Source organism: Mauremys reevesii, linkage group 14, assembly GCF_016161935.1.
Source record: "Mauremys reevesii isolate NIE-2019 linkage group 14, ASM1616193v1, whole genome shotgun sequence".
Taxonomy (NCBI): domain Eukaryota; kingdom Metazoa; phylum Chordata; order Testudines; family Geoemydidae; genus Mauremys; species Mauremys reevesii.
Genome location: NC_052636.1, coordinates 1,228,209 through 1,248,398, shown reverse-complemented (window position 1 = coordinate 1,248,398; position 20,190 = coordinate 1,228,209). Strand labels below are relative to the sequence as shown.

The window sequence follows — 20,190 nt, the reverse complement described above, 5'->3', positions numbered from 1 at the left end:
AGAGAAAAAAACACCACATCAGCACTGTGGGGGTGGGGGAAGGGAGGGTCCCGGAATGGTTAAAGATTTGTGTATGTCTAGGTATCATATGCAGCTTAGACTCTGGAGTGCAGTGCAGCAGGTGCTGTACTTCAGCCGGAATAAACTACAGCGGGACGGGTGTCGCGTTTGCAGGGCTGGACTGTGAGGGGGCAGGAGTGGAATGCAGCGGGTACAGACTGGATCCAGGAGGTTGATAAGCGTGTGCTGGCGGTGGCTGGGGGGTGAATGGGAAAGTTTTGCGACAGCGGCTGCAGGGGAGGGCGGTCGCGGAGCTGCTTGGTGTGCAGTGCTAGTAGCGCCTGCAGCATTCCCGCTTGGCACTCCATCAAGTTTAAAAGCCGCTCCATGGCTTCGTTCCAGCGCACCGAGTTCTCCTTTCGGTCCCTCTTCTCGCTGTCCGACCCCTCCTTCAGTTCTTGTTTTTCAGCCGCAGAGTGCGTCATGACCTCATGCAGAAAGTTCTCTTGAGTTCTTTAGGGCCGCTTGCTAATTCTGCGCAGCCGTTCAGCCAGTGATAACCCAGAGGGAGGCTGGGATCCCAAGATCATCTCCGTGCAGCCAAAATGCAGCATTTTACAGAAGCAGGATTGTTTGCAGCACACAGACCACTGATGCAGTGATTTAAAGACAGCCACTATTCACATACCCATCACTAACTGGCTAAACCCAGGCAAGCACACGTCAGCCACAAGACCCCCAGAATGGTAACAGCGGGGGCAGGGGAAATCACTGTTCCAGGACCCTACTGTACACTGGGTATGTGGCTCTTGGGGAGAAACAGCACCCTAGGGGGGGCCTTATCATCATTCCTCTGCCCACATTTCCCGCAGGCTGTGTTCATTATGGAAGATCTCGCTGCTGAGAGCGAGCAGGGACTCAAGGGAGGGTTTCTCCAAGACTGCAGCTTCCCCCCGGCCGTTATGTGGGTCGCCTGTGTGCAGCAATGGTCCCCACCGCCCCTCCCGCGACAGCAGAGTAGTGCAGGAAAGTTACCCTTAATGGGGCAAGAAACAGCAGCTCTGCCAAAGAACCTGCAGCAGCGGATTGCCCTGTATCTCCACAAGAGTTTCATGGACATCTCTGGCGCAGATTGCCCTGAAGCGAGGGAGTCAGTCATCGCCCCGTTCCGCCGCCCAGACTGGGCATGTGGTGGTACGCCATCTGCAGCCCTAGGGGATGTCAGGCACAGGTAGTTTTTTGCCTCAGGGTACCCCACCTGGAGCTGATGACACGGGTGGCAAGTTTGTAAAAATTTTGGTGGTGCCCAGAACCCGCCCCCCCAAACTCTGCCCCACCTGCCTATGGCTCTGGGAGGGGGCTCGGTGGGGGAGGTCTGGGGTGCAGATCCTGGGCTGGGGTTAGGGTGCAGGAGAGGTGCAGGGTGCAGGCTTTGGGATGGAGTTTGGGTGCTGGGTGCAGGCTCTGGGCTGGGGCAGGGGGTGTGTGTGACGAAGTGGGACTGTTCGCACTGGGGGCTGGGTACAGATCCTAAGTATCTAGCAGCAAAAGGCCATGCAGCCAAATGCCTGAAGCTCTGTCTCCTAGCAACGGATGGCCGGGCCCCTCCCTGCAAAGGTGCTGGCTAAAGGTGTTGGAGACAAAGGGGTCAGGTGACCTCCTGGCCCGGGAAAGAAGCTGAGCAGAGAGGAGGGGCCGGAGGGGGTTGGGCAGACTGGAGTTGGCTGGGGCAAAGGAGGGGAGGCAGGGTGACCGAGCTCTGATCCCCGATGGGGGTATGGGGCCCCAAGATGGACCTAACAGGGGGGATCCGGTTATCTGTGCCTGCAACACCTGTGTTGGACTGTGTTCCTGTCGTCTAAATAAACCTTCTGCTTTACTGGCTGGCTGAGAGTCCTGGTGAATCGGCAGGGAGCCCGGGGGTGCAGGGCCTAACTCCCCTATACTCCATGACAGTGTGCAGGAGGGGGTGAAGGGTGCAGGCTTTGGGATGGAGTTTGGGGTTGGGAAGGGGTGTATGGGAAGCGGGAGCGAGTTTGGGGATAGGAGGGAGTGCAGGGTGAGGGCTGTGGGGCTGCGGTTGAGGGGTACCTGTTGCCGGAGGGGAACCCGGGGTACGGACGCGGGCTGGGCGGTGGGGTGAGGGCTGGGGATGAGGGGTTCATGATGCAGGGGGCTCAGGGCTAGGGCAGAGGGTTGGGATCTGGGGTGAGGGCTGTGGGGCTGGGGATGAGGGGTGAGGGCTGCGGGGGCTCAAGGCTGGAGCAGAGGATTAGGGTGTGGGGGATGAGGGCTCTGGCTGGGGATGAGGGGTTCATGATGCAGGAGGGCTCAGGGCTAGGGCAGAGGTTTGGGGTGAGGGCTGTGGATGAGGGGTTCATGAAGTGGGGACTCAGGGCTGGGGCTGAGGCTTAGGGTGCAGGGGATGAGGGGTTCATGCTGCGGGGCGCTCCGGGCGGGGCGGAGGATTAGTGTGCAGGGGGATGAGGACTCTGGCTGGGGCTGAAGATTAGGGTGCAGGGGGATGAGGACTCTGGCTGGGGCTGAAGATTAGGGTGCAGGGGGATGAGGGGTTCATGATGTGGGGGCGCTCAGGGCTGGGGATGAGGTTTAGGGTATGAGGGGATGAGGGCTCTGGCTGGGGATGAGGATTAGGGTGGGGGGCTGAGGGATCTGGCTGGGGCTGAGGATTAGGGTGCTGGGGGATGAGGGCTCTGTCTGGGGCTGAGGATTAGGTGCGGGGGATGAGGGCTCTGTCTGGGGCTGAGGATTAGGTGCGGGGGATGAGGGCTCTGTCTGGGGCTGAGGATTAGGGTGCGGGGGGATGAGGGCTCTGTCTGGGGCTGAGGATTAGGGTGCGGGGGGATGAGGGGTTCATGATCTGGGGGCGCTCAGGGCTGGGGATGAGGTTTAGGTGCGAGGGGATGAGGGCTCTGGCCGGGCTGAGGATTAGGGTGCGGGGATGAGGGCTCTGGCTGGGGCTGAGGATTAGGGTGCAGGGGGATGAGGGGTTCATACTGCGGGGGCGCTCAGGGCGGGGCTGAGGATTAGGGTGCGGTGGGCTGAGGGCTCTGGCTGGGGCTGAGGATTAGGGTGCGGGGGGATGAGGGCTCTGGCCGGGGCTGAGGATCAGGGTGCGGGAGTATGAGGGCTCTGGCCGGGGCTGAGGATCTGGGTGCGGAGGGATGAGGGCTCTGGCCGGGGCAGAGGATTAGGGTGCGGGGGGATGAGAGGTTCATCCTGCAGGGGGGTTCAGGGCTGAGGCTTAGGGTGCAGGGGGATGAGGGGTTCATGATCTGGGGGCGCTCAGGGCTGGGGATGAGGATTAGGGTGCGGGGGGATGAGGGCTCTGTCGGGGGCTGAGGATTAGGGTGCGGGGGGCTGAGGGCTCTAGCTTCTCCCCAGTGTGGAGTCTCTGATGTCTGATAAGGTTTGAACGCTGACTAAAGCTTTTCCCGCACTCAGCGCACGTGTAGGGTGTCTCTCCTGTGTGGCGTCTCTGATGTGAGATAAGGTCTGAACGGTGACTAAAGCTTTTCCCGCACTCAGAGCATGAGTAGGGCGTCTCTCCTGTGTGGATTCTACGATGTTTGATAAGGTTTGAACGCTGACTAAAGCTTTTCCCGCACTCAGAGCATCCATAAGGTTTCTCACCCGTGTGGATTCTCCAATGTGCGCTCAGGGCAGAGCTCTGCTTAAAGCTTTTTCCGCACTCAGAGCATCCATAAGGTTTCTCACCCGTGTGGATTTTCCGATGTCTGCTCAGGGCAGAGCAGTGCTTAAAGCTTTTCCCGCACTCAGAGCACGTGTAGGGCTTCACTCCTGTGTGGATTCTCTGATGTGAGATACGGTTTGAACGCCGACTGAAGCTTTTCCCGCACTCAGCGCATCCATAAGGTTTCTCACCCGTGTGGATTCCCTGATGTCTGCTCAGGGCAGAGCTGTGATTAAAGCTTTTCCCGCACCCAGAGCACGTGTAGGGCGTCTCTTCTGTGTGGATTCTCTGATGTCCGATAAGGTCTGAACGCTGACTAAAGCTTTTCCCGCACTCAGCGCATCCATAAGGTTTCTCACCCGTGTGGATTCTCCCATGTGCACTCAGGTCAGAGCTGCGCTTAAAGCTTTTCCCACACTCAGAGCATGTGTAGGGCGTCTCTCCTGTGTGGATTCTACGATGTGAGATAAGGTGTGAGCGCCGACTGAAGCTTTTCCCGCACTCAGAGCACGTGTAGGGCGTCTCTCCTGTGTGGATTCTACGATGTATGATAAGGTGTGAGCTCCAAGGGAAGCTTTTCCCGCACTCATGGCACGTGTAGTGTCTCCCTTCCAAATGGATTCTGTCGCGGGTTATTAGGTCTGAGTGGCTACTGAAGTTTTCCTCTGGCATCTGCTGCGTCTCACAGGCTTTTGCTTTTTCTGGGAGTGCACAACGCCCGGAAACATTCCCTTTGGATCTTCCTGATAACGTTCCATGTGGTTCTACTTGCTGAGCATCTTCCTGTTGGAGTTTCTCCTTCTCATTCTGACTCATCATCCCATCACCTGATGGGAGACAGAGCGAATCCAGGCATAGGTCACTCCCTGTGCCGGAAAGAAAGGAAATCTCAGAGAGAGGAATGGAAAAAGGCATGAAAAAACCAAAATATGTATGGGAGAGATCAAACCTCTCAGGAGCTGATTTTCCCCAAACCCTTCCCCAGAGGAGAGAGGAAGGGATCAGTTTTGGTCCACATCTCACCAGAACACTCAAGGGAAAGCGAGACCGGGAGGGACCTGCTGCAAGTTGTCAGTCAGAATAGGAGGGAAGCCATGAGTGACATCTGCCATAATGATTCCACATCTGCAGGGAACAATCCTGAGCTTGGAGAGCTCACAGGGTCTTTGTAGGGCATCCCAAATGTTTCCCGCATTCCTAAACAGTTGTTGAGTTGGTTTAACCAAGTCCTCACCTGTGCAGGCAGCTCTCGGAGCACTTCTTTCTCAGAGGCCTGGATGTCCGGGACCCACGGCTCTTCCCCTTGTTCCAGCTGCGAGATCACATCAGGTTTGGAAATTGGAAACCCTACTCCAGGCAAAGAAAACAAGGGAGGTCAGTGGAATTTGTGGGATAGTTGTCACAAAGAATATTCCATGGTTGTAATCCCTGCTCATTTTTAAGCAGTAAAATACCAAGGCCAACTTCCTTGGCTCAAAGTGGCAGAAGAGTTAGTATTATTATTATAAATCATCCTCTCTGGCAATAAATCCCTTATCAATGGCTGTGGTTGTCAAACTCTCTTTTCTTTATTGTCTTATCTTTATGGTCACCACTTTTACCTTGTTAATCAGTCTGGTTCTCTAATTGTTTCTATCTGCTGTAAAATTCATGTTGCTAGGTGTGAGTAAATTACGTAGTGGGATATAATTGGTTAGATAATTATGTTAGGATATGTTATAATTGTCAAGTATCGGGGGTAGCCGTGTCAGTCTGTATCCACAAAAACATCAAGGAGTCTGGTGGCACCTTAAAGACTAACAGATTTATTTGGGTATAAGCTGTGGGTAAAACAACCTCACATCTTCAGGTGCATGGAGTGAAAGTTACAGATGCAGGCATTATATACTGACACATGAGGAGGAGGGAGTTACCTCACAAGTGGAGAACCAGTGTTGATAGGGCCAATTCAATCAGGGTGGATGTAGTCCACTCCCAATAATAGATGAGGAGGTGTCAATTCCAAGAGAGGCGAAGCTGCTTCTGTAAGGAGCCAGCCACTCCCAGTCCCTATTGAAGCCCAGATTAATGGTGTTAAATTTGAAAATGAATTGTAGTTCTGCTGTTTCTCTTCGAAGGCTGTTTCTGAAGTGTTTTTGTTCAAGAATAGTGACTTTGAAATCTGTTAGAGAATGACCAGGGAGATTGAAGTGTTCACCTACTGGCTTGTGTATGTTACCATTCCTGATGTCCAATTTGTGTCCATTTATTCTTTTACCTAGAGACTGTCCGGTTTGGGCAATGTACATGGCAGAGGGGCACTCCTGGCACATGATGGCACATATCACATTAGTAGACGTGCAGGTGAATGAGCCCTTGATGGTGTGGCTGATGTGGTTGGGTCCTCTGATGGTGTCGCTGGAGTAGATCTGGGGATAGAGTAGGCAATGAGGTTTGCTACAGAGATTGGTTCCTGGGTTGGTGTTTCTGTGGTGTGGTGTGTAGTTGCTGGTGAGTATTTGCTTCAGGTTCGGGGGTTGTCTGTAAGCGAGGACCTGGCCTGCCTCCCAAGCTCTGTGAGAGTGAGGGATCATTTTCCAGGATAGCTTGTAGATCGTTGATAATGCACTGGAGAGGGGCTGTATGTGATGGCCAGTGGTGTTGTATTAGGTGGAGGCTTTGTGGGAGGCGTGGGATTTACCTGAATAGGCCTAAGGAGACAATCCCAGGTCAGATATTTCGCACCCTCATTTTGAGAGACTAATGAGGAACCACAAGCGGGTGGAATCCGCCACAGGATTCTGAAAGAAGGAAGTCTGGGGCGGGCTCTAGCAATTAGTTTGCTATGAAGTATCTCAGCAGTTGGATGCATTCATATATTAGAATGATTAATAAATCAGTGATGTAAATCATGAGTATTGAGGCTTGATGCTTAATTATGGACTTCCCAAAGGCCAGGTATGGTTTGGGGCAGCTATTGACATTATTGTAATCAGAGCAAAGGAGCAGATGTGGTATATCGCCATCCTATTACCATAAGAAACCAGAGAAAATACGTCTCCTAGTGACCAGTTTTTCATTTTGTCAGGTCCCCGGGACAGTGTAAACTGAAGCAGGGCCTCCCGTCTGATGGGCTCCCTTGTGCCTCGATCTTTGTTTCCATTGGTGTCCATAGCTTGTAAGTCCGCACAGTGCAAGCCCCTCTTTACTATACTTCTCTGACTCTAATCGTTATGTGTATTGAGCCTTGCCTATGATTTCAACTATAAATCAAGTGTCTGTGTGTTTCACCCAATTTCATCTCCTCCAGTAACGGTGAGTAGCCATGTACAAGGGGGAGCTGCACCCCAACACGTCATCTTATCGGTGTAAACACTGTCCAGGCTACACCACCAGCCTGTGGCATCATCAACAAAGTGCCCATTTGTGCCTGGGAAGGGGCCCTGCTCTGGGCGGGAGGATGCAGCAAGGACTCAGGGTCGGTGGCCGGGGTCGCTGTACACAGAGATGGGGAGGTTATACGGGGAGGAGGCTAATGAGTGAGAGACCTGCAGGATTAAACCCTGATTTCTCTTGCTTAACAGAAGTCACTGGCTGATGGGGTGGGCTCTCTGTGCTAACAGCTATTAGCAGGTCTTTCTTCTCCCAGCCAGCCAGGTAATTGGCATCAACACAAACACTAGCTTTTAACTTCTTAGCTGCTATGGATTTTAGGGCTGGACTTTGTCTTACAGAGATACCACACAAATCCAAAGGGGCTGAGCGTGAGAGCTGGCTTGCTCTGCCCTGCATCCTTAAGAGTTCAGCCATAAAACTGTTCTGCTCTGAAACACCAGTAACCCAATCTGTCCTCAGCCCCTGAAGCACAGACTGCTCACTTACAGATTCAGCATGGAGACATTTCTGTTCCAACACCTTTGTCTTCCCAACACGCTGGCCACACACAGCCACCTGGTTATACGGCTGCTTAACTTTCTTAACAGCTCCTACTCCATCTGAGACCCTTTCAAAGCTGCCCACACTGGATCTCTCAAAAGGAAAGTCAGTGGATCCATTCACAACAGAAAATTTCTGGCTGTTAGGAACTGAAACTTTCTTGATTAAATCACTTTCACACCCTTCAGTTGCAGTGAACTGCTTGCACAGGCTACCATGAGGATTTCTTTCCCTCTGAGCTTTTCTAAGCAGCAATTCACCCCTCTCAGAAATTCTGCTCTCACCCTCTTCACGTAGGGCTTGCTCTAAAGGAACACTTCCCTGAGCAACCACAGACTCTTGCTGGGTCTCACTTACATCCAGAATCACCTCTGGCCCATCAGGCAGATCTCTACACAATCCCCTGTCAGGCAAACTTATAGACTTCCTAGGTAACAGGTTAGAAGCACTCTCCTTTCCCTGGCCTGGAACAAGTTCAGGAATCTTTTCCTTCTTGCTACAAGTTGTCAAACTGTCAGTAGGTAACACAATTAAATCACCTTCATGCTCTGTAGGTACAGTGTAGGTACAGATGTTGGCAAACCACGCTGTCCCTGCACTGAACCATGTTATTAGCACAGTATAGTATGCACTTTCTGCTATGCTAGCTTAGTCACACAAGACAATGGCCCGGTGAGGGGAACCAGCCTTAATCAATCAGAATGAAGTAAACAGGTGTATCAATCATATAGTAATAAGTAACCTGTGTGATGTCAATCATGTAATACTGAGTAACCAGTCTGTAAGAAAGAGAATAAAAGCAGCGGTCCGGGACTATCCTGAGACGCCTCACTGCAGCTTTGTCTCGTCTCTGTTTCCCGATACAACATCTGGTGACCCCGACGTGATCCAGACACAGGACCCCCGACTCATCGGCTGGCTTAGCCTTGGTGCACCTCAGCGCAACGCGCTCCCTCGTGAGTAATGGGGGGGGATTTATCCATTGAGCAAAAAGATCATGCAAAAGAGTTATTGAAGCTTATCAAACAGGACGGGTGTACTGCAGTATCGTTACGGCACTTGGAGGAATTGCTCCGAGTGATTGAGTATAAGTGCCCATGGTACTCGAACCGAGGCTCCCTAGATCACTCCGATTGGATAAAGATCGGAGAGGCATTGTTTAGGGAACCTCGAGCCGAGATCCAACATATTCTGTTGTGGCAGCACTGTTCAGCTGCGGTGGGGAGATTACGAAAAGAGGCGTCCCCCTCCGCACCTCCCTTGCTCTCGGTAGAGGCACCTCCCGCCTATCCCCGAGTGCTCCCACCAGCCCCTTTTTTAGCACCAAAAACTTCTACACCAGTGGTGGACACCCTGGGGCAGAAGTCTCTTCATCAGGGTGCTGTCTGTGCCGCCTTTGCGGCGGCGCGGGCGAGCGGGCAGGACCCCTTATTGGAAGAATGGGAGGGAGAAATCCCTTTGATGTCTTATGACCCTCCCAATGAGGCAGGTGAAGTGGTAGCTTGACACTCCACCATCTCGTATTCTATTCTTCGGGAGCTTAACAAAGCGGTACGTGAGTCAGGGCTGCGTTCCACTTATGTGCAGGGTATGATAGAATGGATCGCTAATAGTTATACTATGATCCCGGAGGACTGGAAACATCTATTTCGTATGATCCTTTCCCCTGCACAGTACGTGGTATGGGATAATGAGTTTAGGTTGGCAGCCCTAGCACTCGGTAACGTGCAGAATACTGCTGAGCAAATATATGGGACAGGAGCTTTTGCCACCATGGAGCAACCAATCTATATTGCCCATGGAATCTTTTCACCGCACGGCAATGTGCATTCAGAGAGCCTTTCGGCGCGTTCCAGCCTCTGGCAAGCCCCTTCGATCATTCACAAATGTTAAACAACAAGCTACTGAACCTTATCATCATTTCGTTGATCGCCTCAAGGAGGCTGTTCAACGCCAAATTGACAATCCGGATGCTCAGACGGAACTCCTTTTACGCTTAGCGTATGAGCAGTCCAATGCTGACTGTCGGAAAATTCTCCAAACTATCATTCACCGCCCTAATTATACACTCGCTGACATGTTGCAGGCATGTGCCGAAGTGGGCACTCAGACCCACGCTATGGCACTGTTGGCAGGAGCAATCCGTCAAGGTAACAAACCTACAGGTAACTGCTTTAACTGCCAGCGACCTGGACACTTCAAAAAGGAGTGCCGGGCCCCAGGAGGTGGTGCTCATAAGGGAGGAACTAACACCACCGGGGGCCGTCCTTCTAAAAAGTGCCCAAAATGTAATAAAGGATATCATTGGGCTAATCAATGTCGCTCCTCAACCCCAGATAATTCGGGAAACTTTCAACCGGGCCCCCCTCCAGTCCCGGTTTAAAGGAGGGAGCTTTGCCTGCCACAGCTGCTCGACCAGCCACAAAAGGCAGTGCTGGTTTGGATCTTATTAATGCAGTAGATATGCAATCCCCTCTCCCTGGTGACGTACTCCTCATGCCTACGCAGCTTTCTGGTCCACTTCCCCCAGACACATTTGGGTTAATTTTGCCTCGCTCATCTGCCAGTAGTCAGTCTATTATGATTGTGCCTGGAGTTATTGATTCTGATTACACCGGCATTATCTATGTTCAAATTTGGAGTCACCTTCCCCTCAAATTAAAGGCGGGGGACTCTTGGGCTCAACTGCTAATCTTACCTTACACAGCGCCGGCCGGACCCAGCCAAGCGAGTCATGCCGGCGGATTTGGTTCTACTCGCGTTAATCTGGAGCAAGGTCTCCTTTTTCATCCACAGATTGCTGCAGTATTACAACACATCCGAACCCACAAACCGACCCGTAAGTATATCATCAACGGTAAGGAGCTCTATGGGTTGCTAGACACTGGAGCGGATGTTTCAGTAATTGCACAAAAGCATTGGGACCCTTCCTGGCCTTCCGGTTTCCTCTGTTTGGGGAGTGGGAGGCCCGCAATCTTCCCGACAAAGCACCAATTGGCTCTCAGTATGGGATAGTGAAGAGGGGCGAGAGGTTGCAAAAATTCGTCCGTGCATTTTGCCAATTGACATTAATCTCTGGGGGCGAGACCTATTGTCTCAGCTGGGAGCCTCCCTAGTGGTGCCATGACACGTCAATGCTCCTCACACACTGCCCTCCCACTGGAATGGAAAACCCACGTCCCAGTGTGGTTTGAACAATGGCCACTCCCTCAGGAAAAATTAATAGCCCTTAAGGAATTAGTTCAGGAACAGTTAACCGAGGGACATATTGAGCCTACTACTAGCCCATATAATACTCCGATCTTTGTTATTAAGAAAAAATCTGGACGCTGGCGATTATTACATGATCTCCGAGCTATAAACAAAATTATGGAACCTATGGGAGCCCTTCAATGTGGGACCCCGAACCCGAATGTTATACCACATGATTATCAGTTAGCAGTAATCGATCTTAAGGATTGTTTTTTCTCTATTCCTCTCCTCCCCCGTGATTGAAAGTACTTTGCCTTTACTATCCCTGTTTTGAATAATAGTCAGCCAACAGAACGCTACCATTGGAAGGTTCTTCCCCAGGGTATGCTAAACAGCCCCACCCTCTGTCAGTATTATGTGAATCAGTCTCTTACCCTTTCGCAAACAGTACCCTATGCTTAAGGTTTACCATTATATGGATGATATCCTCATAGCAGGACCAGAACTCCCTCCTTCATGGCAAACTGACCTGCAAAATATGCTCCAGGAATACGGCCTTCAGATAGCCCCAGAAAAGGTACAATGTATAGAACCCTTCCTTTATCTGGGACATAAAATGATGGCCGCTTATTCCATTCCGATTATCCCGCAAATTGCCTTGAAAACCAACATTAATCACGTCGGGGTCACCAGATGTTGTATCGGGAAACAGAGACGAGACAAAGCTGCAGTGAGGCGTCTCAGGATAGTCCCGGACCGCTGCTTTTATTCTCTTTCTTACAGACTGGTTACTCAGTATTACATGATTGACATCACACAGGTTACTTATTACTATATGATTGATACACCTGTTTACTTCATTCTGATTGATTAAGGCTGGTTCCCCTCACCGGGCCATTGTCTTGTGTGACTAAGCTAGCATAGCAGAAAGTGCATACTATACTGTGCTAATAACATGGTTCAGTGCAGGGACAGCGTGGTTTGCCAACATCTGTACCTACACTGTACCTACAGGGGCGCTCACGGCCCCCGTTGGGCCGCGCAGCAAACCGTGGCCCACCCCGAAGGTGAGCAAGGAGTCACGGAATTTGCGCACCCGATGGTAAGCCGCAGCGCCCTGCTTCCCGGTCCTCTTTCCCTCCCCCATGAGGGCCCTCGTGGCTAGGAGGATTTTGTGGAAGTCCCCCCAGCGCTGGAGAGCAAGCGGGATCTTGTTGCGGGAGCCCCGGACGTCCTCCAGGAACTCCTGCAACTCCTCCCTCAGCGTATGGGGGGACGGGGCCTCTGGCGCAGCCCCGTGGCCTATTGGGACGGACAAGCAAGGGGCGGACCCTGGCTCAGTGGGGGGCGGCGGAGGGAAGAGCGCAGCCCCTAGTGGGTCGGGACTGTGAAACTCAAAGGCCGCTCCCTGGGAGTCATCCTCCGGGAAAGGGAAGGAGACAGCTCCAGGGGCGGCAATAACATCGTGGGAGGTGGAATGGGCAGGGCTGGGGTCAGGAGCAGGGGTGGGGGGAGGGACAGAGACGGGACCCTGGGCCGCAGGAGCTGAACCATCAGTAAGCGGCTCCTCGCGGCCAGGCACGGGGGTTTGAGGGGCAGGGAGGGGGTCCCCAGCGACACCGGGCTCGGGCTCAATGGCAGGTAGAGCAGCCTCGGCGCGGGGAGATGCAGAACCCTCAGGGGGGCCCCTGCCCGGGAAGGAACTCGATTGCCCCGCGCCACCGAGGGACGCCCCAGGTAGCCCTTCTCCCGGCCACGAGGCACCGGCCGTCACCACAGCAGGCTCGGCGGCCAGCAGCAGGGTGCCGTCTGCAGCCGGGCAGGTTGAGGGGTCCAGGGGACCCTCGGAGGCAGGAGCGGACATGGCAGTCGGGATGAGGGAACACGGGGAGGGGGAAGCCGGGGTGAGGTCGGCTAGATCGAGGCCCGTGGACAGAGGGTCGTCCTCCCCCGGGGTGACCGGGGTCAGACCCAGGGCCTCGATCTCCGCAAAGATGGAGGGGAGCTCACCTCCCACCACCCCGGGGTCCTCCCCACTCGCGCCCGAGGCGACGCTCACCTCGGGTAGTGCAGGGGGTACAGGCGGCAAGGGGACAGGAGGGGCCGCAGCGGAGGCCTCCGCAGGGGGGGACTGCGGAGGAGGGATGGTGGTACCCCCCGGTGCTGCCACGTCTGCCCTAGCCGTCATCGGCGGATGGGTCAACCCCTGGGGCACGGCGGAAGGCTCGGTGTCGGCGGCCTCCTTCCTGGTCTTGCGGGGGGCTTCCGCCTCAGGTGGCACGGGCGGAGCCCGAGCCTTCCGCTTACCCCGCTTACCCCGTACCCGGGTCCAGCCCTCCATGGCATCGTCTTCGGGCTGGTCGACAGGGGTTGGGTTGGGGGGCAAGGATGCCTGTTCGGGGGTCGGGGAGGCACTGGGGGGACAGCAGGAGGGAGGGAAGAGTCCCCCTGGGGAGAGCCCTCTCCCACGCCTGGCAGTGCCCCTGCCGCACCCTCCTCCACAGGCCCCGCCAGAGTGCAGGCAGCAGAGGCAGGGCTCTCCCGCTCGTCTGGGCGCACTGGAGGACGGACCCCTGAGGCCCGAGCGGGAGCAATGATGGGCTGAGGAGGAGGAGGGGCGACTCTGGGCACCGGGCGGCCAGGGGCGCCGGCGATGACGGGGCCGGAACCCTGCCGGGGCTCGGGGGTCCCGGGCGCTCCCCCGTGCCGGGCCAAAGGGCAGTCCCTCCGAACGTGCCCCGTCGCCTGGCAGAGGTAACACCGAGCCTCCCCCGTCGAATAGTGCACCCGGTAATGGGCCCCCTGGTAGGGGACCAGGAAAGACCCCTCGAGCGCCTCTCCGCCACGCGCCGCCGGCGGCAGTTGAAGCTGCACCTGCCAGCGGAACGAGAGGATGTGACAGAGGGCGGGGTCCTTGCAGCCCAAGGGAAGAGGGCTCACCACGGAGATGGGCTTCCCCAGAGTAGAGATGGCGGGTAACAGGGCGACATTGGGCAGGAAGGGAGGGACGGAGGTCAGGACCACTCGGACACCCAGGTCCTCTAGCGGCTCGAGGGGGACGAACACGCCCCCACCGCCAGGCCCTTCTCCATCGCCTCCTGGGCAGCGGCCTCCGAGGCAAGGAAGAAAACCACCTTGCCGTACATTTTGGAGGCCGCCACGATGGCCGTGGGCCCCACCACCCTCGCCAGCACCCGCACGTAGGTCTCCACGTGGGGCGAGGCGGGCACCAGGAGGCAACGGACGCCGTGCTTCCGGGTTAAGGTGGGGAAGGGGCCCCGGCCGCTGTAGATGGTAGCGGAGGCGGCGGTCGGGGGAGATGACGTAGCGGCGGTCGGGGGGGCCGCCGCCACCTGGGCGTACGCTCTGGGGGCCGAGGGAGGGGCACCCGCAGAGCTGGTGGAGGGAACAGCGGGGAGGGACGCCGCGGCCGGTGGCGGGGCCGCGGCAGCGGGGGCAGGCTCCGCCATGGAGGGCTTTGTCTTCCTAGCGGGGCCTTTTCCCTTCTTTTTGCCCTGGCCCTTTCCGCCTGCTGGGGGGGCTCCCCCAGAGGCGGAAGGGGCGAGGGACGTGGCAGCAGCAGAGGGCACCCCGTCGGTCACCGCTGCCGGCGCCTCAGCGGGAGCGGTGGCAGGTGGTCCGGCAGCGGCGGGTGAGGTTGAGACTGGGGGGAGCAGGCGGGGGAGAGGGGACAGGCGTTGTCCCAGGGGTCCCACCCGCCGCGTCTCCCGCCATGCTGAGTCGGGAGGGAGGGCAAACACCGGAGAAAGGGGGCGGGGGGAAGAACAGGTCAACCACTCCTCCCTGCTAGGCTGTGGGCAGGGAGGAGGGTGCCAAAACGCGGAGGGGGGGGGGCAGATACAGGGACTACCAAGGACTGGGTGGGGTCAGGTACCGACAGAGGATCGAAATCCGGCTCCTCTAGCTGCACTAGGGGAGGGGAGGGGAAACAAGAGCAATGGGGGGTGCAGGGCAATAGGGGCAACTTAAACAGGGGAGAGGCACAAGCGCACTGATGGGGCTATGGGCGCACGAGGGGAGGGGCTAATCAGGGTGAGGGGCCGCGGAGGGAGGGGAGCAACCCGGCTGGGAGTGGGGCAGAGGGACCGAGGGGCTGGCTTCAGGGCCGGGGCAGGACAAACAAAACTGCAAAGGGAGATGGGCGGGGCAGGCAAACAAACTGAAGCTGGGTGCCGGGGGAGGGGGGGCCACAAGGGGCAAACGGGGCAGGCAACAAGGGGCAAGGCTAGGGGGCCTGTTGCAGAGGGGAAGGGGTCAGTCCAGGGGAAGGGGGGGGTGCGTGCACCCACAAGCACTTGTGCACAGTCAATGGCTAGCTGGCTGCCGCTGGAGGCCCAAACGGTGGCAATAGGGCGTGGCAGGCCAGGCGAGCAGCTGAGTCCCAGAGGCAGGAACTGAGGCAGATGGTAAGGGACTGCAGGGGTGGTGGAGGGGGCAGCGGTGGTGGTGGGGATTGGGGGGGGGGACACAGATGGACCAGGGGGCAGGCTCCACGCCACACCCCGTGTCCCCACAAACACAGTCTAAACCCCCACCACTAGAGCACAGTCAAAAAGTTACTCAGTCTTTGGTGGCCCCCTCCACAGTGGTCTTCAGAGTCCTGTGCGCTCCCCAGCAGCCGGTGGTCTTCTCAGTCCTTTTCCTCCTCCAGGCTCCAGCAGCTCCCCAGGCCAAACACAGCTCCAGCAGCAGCAGCAGCTCCTCCTTCTCCAGCAGCCCTGGTGGCCAGGCAGGAAGGACCCCCCACAGGTGGTAGCTGTAGTGGTGGGGTCCTGGCTTCTCCCTCCAGAGATGGGGGAGTGGGGGCTGGCCAGCAAGGCCCCCCCCACCCCTCACTCACTTGCTCAGCAGCAGCAGCAGCAGTCCAGGGAAGGAGCTCTCCAGCCAGCAGCAACAGCAGCAGCCCAGGAAGGGATAAGGGGCTCCAGCCAGCAAGGCAACCAGAGAAGGGGGAATGCTCCAGCCAGCAGGGCAGCCCAAGCAGGCAGAGCAGTCCCGGTAGCAGGGTGGACCCCTGCTCCGGGGTTTTAAGGGGTTAAAACAGCTTGGCAGGGCTTGAGAGCGGCTGCTCTCAAGCTGAGCTGATTAGAGAAGTGGCTGCAGCTGGGGGCCACGCCCCAAACTGAGGAGCACTTCATGCTGAGCCCCATTCCACTCAAGGTGGATTCTGGCTAAAGGCACACGGACAGTAAACTCATAGAGGATCACAACACTCACACTCTGATTTAGTAAATAATCTTCCTCTTTGACCAGATCTGCTTTAACAAGAGTGATGTTAGAAGCCATAATTTGCCCTAAACAGCTTTTTCCATTGACTTTTACACTCTCTATGAATTTTCCATTCCCACTCCCATACATAGCACTGGCACAATTTATGGGGCCACCCTCTACTGAACCCACAGTAACAGCATTGACTAAAAGGTGGCACTGTTGGGGTACATTTGGTTACCCCCAGACAACTGCTCAGAGTTATACAACATACCAACATTGTTACAAACTGGCCTTTCAAGAGGATACAGTCTCTGCCGTTCTTCCATTGCTTTTTTGACTTGGAGCTGAAGTCTGGCAGTTTCTTGTTGCATCTTGTGAGTCTCCTGCTGCATCTGTCGAGTTTTCTCCTCAGCAGCCAGCAGCTCCAGACGCCCCTTACGAGCTTTTTCTTCTCTCTCAGCAGCCTCTTTTTCTCTCTCAGCAGCCTCCTTCTCCAGCTGGGCCAAGGCTTGCGTCTCTTCCATTCGAATTTCTGCCAGTTTTTGCTCATATTCAAACCGCAGGCTGTCTCTCAAGGCTTGCCGTTTCCTTGCTTTTCCTGATGCTTTCTGTCTCATGGTCACTGATCTTTAACCAACCAAACTCTCAAACCCAAAGTTCGAATTTGGATAGTGTGGGGTTCTGACCCAAAGCTTAATTGACCTGGTTCTGTGTGTTAGGGATTTTAAGGGGTCCCACTTGCCCCAGACTGTGTCCCGCTTGCCCCATGTTGAATTAGCTGAGCATAATTAACATTAGGCCATTATAGGTCAGCTTGATATTAAGACATAGGATAGCTGGTATGGCATAATCGAAAGGCCAACAGGAGAAAGGGGAACCAACGCCTACTGATAATTGTGAAACATGGCCTAGTATAACAGCATATTAGCAATGGAAAATTAATAAAGAGTCTTGTACAATGTAGCCGCACGTAGGTGGGCGCACATGTAGTTGGGAGGGCTTGCTGTGCAACTCTATTGGAAGTAGTTGTATTGGGCAATTTGGTAAACAATAAGGCGTTATTAACAATTAAGATCCAGACCCCCACCCATAGGGTCAGAAGCAAACTGCATCCTAACCCCTGCCTTTCAGGCCCAGGTCTGTTAGCAAAACCCAATTGCTATATAGAACAAAGGTTAACTTCTGCAATTCTTGTCTGTCTATATCAGGGGCATGAGGGGGTGATGAAGAAACCAGAGAAAGGGAACTGAGGGAAGCTCAGCTAGAATGCTGAGCCTTATCCAATGCAACCGCAAAGGAGGGGTCTTACAGGCAGGCAGACTATCAACGAAAACTGCCCAGAAACAATAAAAGGAAACACCATGTATGAAAAAAACTGAAGTAGCTTGCAAATGTCACAACTGATACTCCCAAATAAGGGTATTTTAAGTAAATGCTAATTTGCGGTTTTAAACTTTATAAGCTCGGTAAAATTTGTAACAGGCAGAGGGGAGTTTTAACCCTCTCCCTGCATGCATGCTTGTACTATAATAAAAGTGCCTCAGTGTGTCTGACCCAAAATCAAAGGCGTGGTCAATTTTTCCACGACAATTTGGGGGCTCGTCCGGGATCCACAGATGACATCCCTGGATCAGAGGACCGCGGGCAGTTCCCTTCCAACCCCAGGGCCCATCTGAGAGGTAAGAGACCTTTTGAAATCTCTGATAAAAGGGGCTTGGAGGAGAACTGGTCCGTAGGCTCTGGCTGGGGTAAGTCATAAGCTGGATCCAACCTTGGGACATGGTCAGACGCACCTGGGGCCCTTGCTAAGGCCTTAATAGACTCGAGCTGGGGTTTGGGAGGGAATGGGAATTTAGGCTGATCTGCAGGCTGAGCTGCAGTCAGTCTCAAGGCAAGGCAGATAGGCTGATCTGTAGGCTGAGCTACAGTCAGTCTCAAGGCAAGGCAGAATTAGGCTGAGTTACAGTCTCAGTCTCAAGGCGAGGTGTGCCGGCAGCCCCTCGGACCATGCTCTTTGGGTCCGGAGAAAACTGATCGCCTATTAGAGCTGGGCGTTCGGCGTCCCGGAGCCACTAGGTTGGGAGGGACCAGGGGTAGTTTTCGCCCTGGCGAGCTGTGCCAGGAAACGTGCCTGTGTGTGTGAGGCCGTGCGGCCTGTGTGTGTGTATAAGGCCGAGCAGCCGGAGTGTTGTTGGTTGTGGAAAGCAAGCTCCACAACCCGCTTGAAGAGAGATTGAAAAGCTTCCCTGACTGGCAGGCTTTGGTAAGTGGCTAACCAGTCAGGGTGCTTGTGTGTTCCCTATCCTGTTGTCCCTTACCCCTCCATATCCCCATGGCCCTGTGACCGCTCTTTGAGCACTGCCTTGTAAGAGGCCGCAGAGTCCCTTTTTGTTCCCCCCGGAGCCATAAGCTCCCTTCCCTTCCTCGGAGAGGAGGGAAGCCCCAGGAAACCGTACCGTCAGCTCAAAAGCTACTGCAGCACCGTTGGCTTGAAGGCTGGTGCCCAGGGCTGGAGAGGGACGTACGGGGACCACGGGTTGTTCAGTCAGCCCGCCCCCCTTGTCCGCCTTCCTGCAGGTTTGCTAGAGGGAAAATGCCTGGGAACCTGCTCCCTTGTGTTCCTGCCATGAAAAAAGGGCAGGCCGAGTTGGGCCATTAGTGTAGAACTGTGGTAACCCCCGAGTTAGCATCCTGGTGTGATTGGCTTGAGTGAAGTGTGCTGTGGTGAGCATGGGGGCCAAAGGATCGAAAGTCCTGCGGTCCCACCCCAAGGCACGCCTGCTGCTTATATGTACGTACATTATAGGTCGTCGACGTGTAAATATTTAGAAAAATGGAATTGGTATACCAGAAATGATCCAAAACTGCAATTTCCCTGAAGGGAAGTTTTGACCTTGACGGGATTGTACACCTCAGGGGTGCACTCCTTGTCAACGCCATGCCTGTATTGTGAAGGTTGTTTTGTGTCGGTTATAGGTTTGGGGTTAGAACCCCGAGGTAGAAGTCGCTATGAACCCTGGGGAAGTGAGTAACCCCGGAGTGGTCCTAGAGAATAAGGTTGGCCAAGGCTCCCGTCAGCAATAGGCAGACAGTGGAGGGCCGTAAAACTAGCTGTCAGTAATTGAAGCTAACAGCCCGTAGATGTGCCAGTGAATGCTGAAATAATTGAGCGTTACACCCTGACTGCTGGTGAGAGAGGCAAAGGGGTGTGATGTGTTTTGTTGTATGTTTTGTCCACTGTGCTAGCATGTCTGTTAAGTGTTTTATAGTTAGCCCTTTGGGGATGCCTGTCAGCTAGGTTGTAATTGTCTGCCCGGTATCCGTAATGGGGGCAAAAGGGGAATCTAGGTAGATTCCCATGCCAGAGAAGGGCACTCCTGCCACGTATATATACTCATATTATGGTCCTAGAAAGTAGGCAGGGAGCTGTTGCCCGGCCTCCACTGGCCCCGAGGAAGAAATATCAAAAGATTTGCTTTGTGAATTAAATTGTGCAATCTGTTGTACCCCAAATGGTGTGTATCTGGATGTGTCTGATCCCGCTCACAATGAGGTCCTGGCAGGTTTTCAGAAGGACACTCTATGGAGCAGACTGACCCCAGCCCTTCCTCGTTGCAACAGGAACAGCTGGTTAAAGTCTCTCCCTCCCTGTGGGCATTGTGAGCCGATCATGCCAACCGGGTTGGGCACATTGGGGCTGCCCAACTGGCTGAAATTTGTCTAAACCCAGCAGGACCACTTCCCAAAGTGTAGTAAACCCTCTCTCAAACTAGACCGAGAGAGGAATTTTACTGTGCTGTTCATGCTGTTGTTTTCAGTGCTGAGGGGTTGTCACCGGCTCAGAGAAGGATTGTATTAAGTCTAGACATATAAAAATGTTATTAATAAATAATATGCATCAAAATGTGATGTGTGTATGTAAATAGATAGATGGGGGGTTAAGTCAAAAGCCCGCCCTCCTTGCTAAATTGGTAGTGAAACAATGCCTGTGCCCATGAAAAGAAAAAATGTAGCAAGAAAAAAGGATCGGGCCCATACAAGCAGGCAACCGCAGTTTGAGGAAGTTAAAAGAAGGAAAGTTAAAAATTAACTCTGTAGTTATTGGAGGAAATTAAGCAATAAGACTGTCTGTGAAT

General features: G+C 54.5%; 1 protein-coding gene across 1 annotated transcript in view; it reads right to left on the bottom strand.

Annotated features, from left to right (window-relative positions):
* Positions 1-20,190, bottom strand: part of LOC120381414 (zinc finger protein 850-like) — a 376,174-nt gene that overhangs the window by 245,661 nt on the left and 110,323 nt on the right. The window contains exons 6-7 of the mRNA XM_039499601.1: positions 10,719-10,725; positions 3,396-4,277 (exon numbers count right to left, since the gene is read on the bottom strand). Of these exons, the coding sequence (XP_039355535.1) occupies positions 3,396-4,277; positions 10,719-10,725 (889 nt within the window). The remainder of the gene's footprint in view (positions 1-3,395; positions 4,278-10,718; positions 10,726-20,190) is intronic.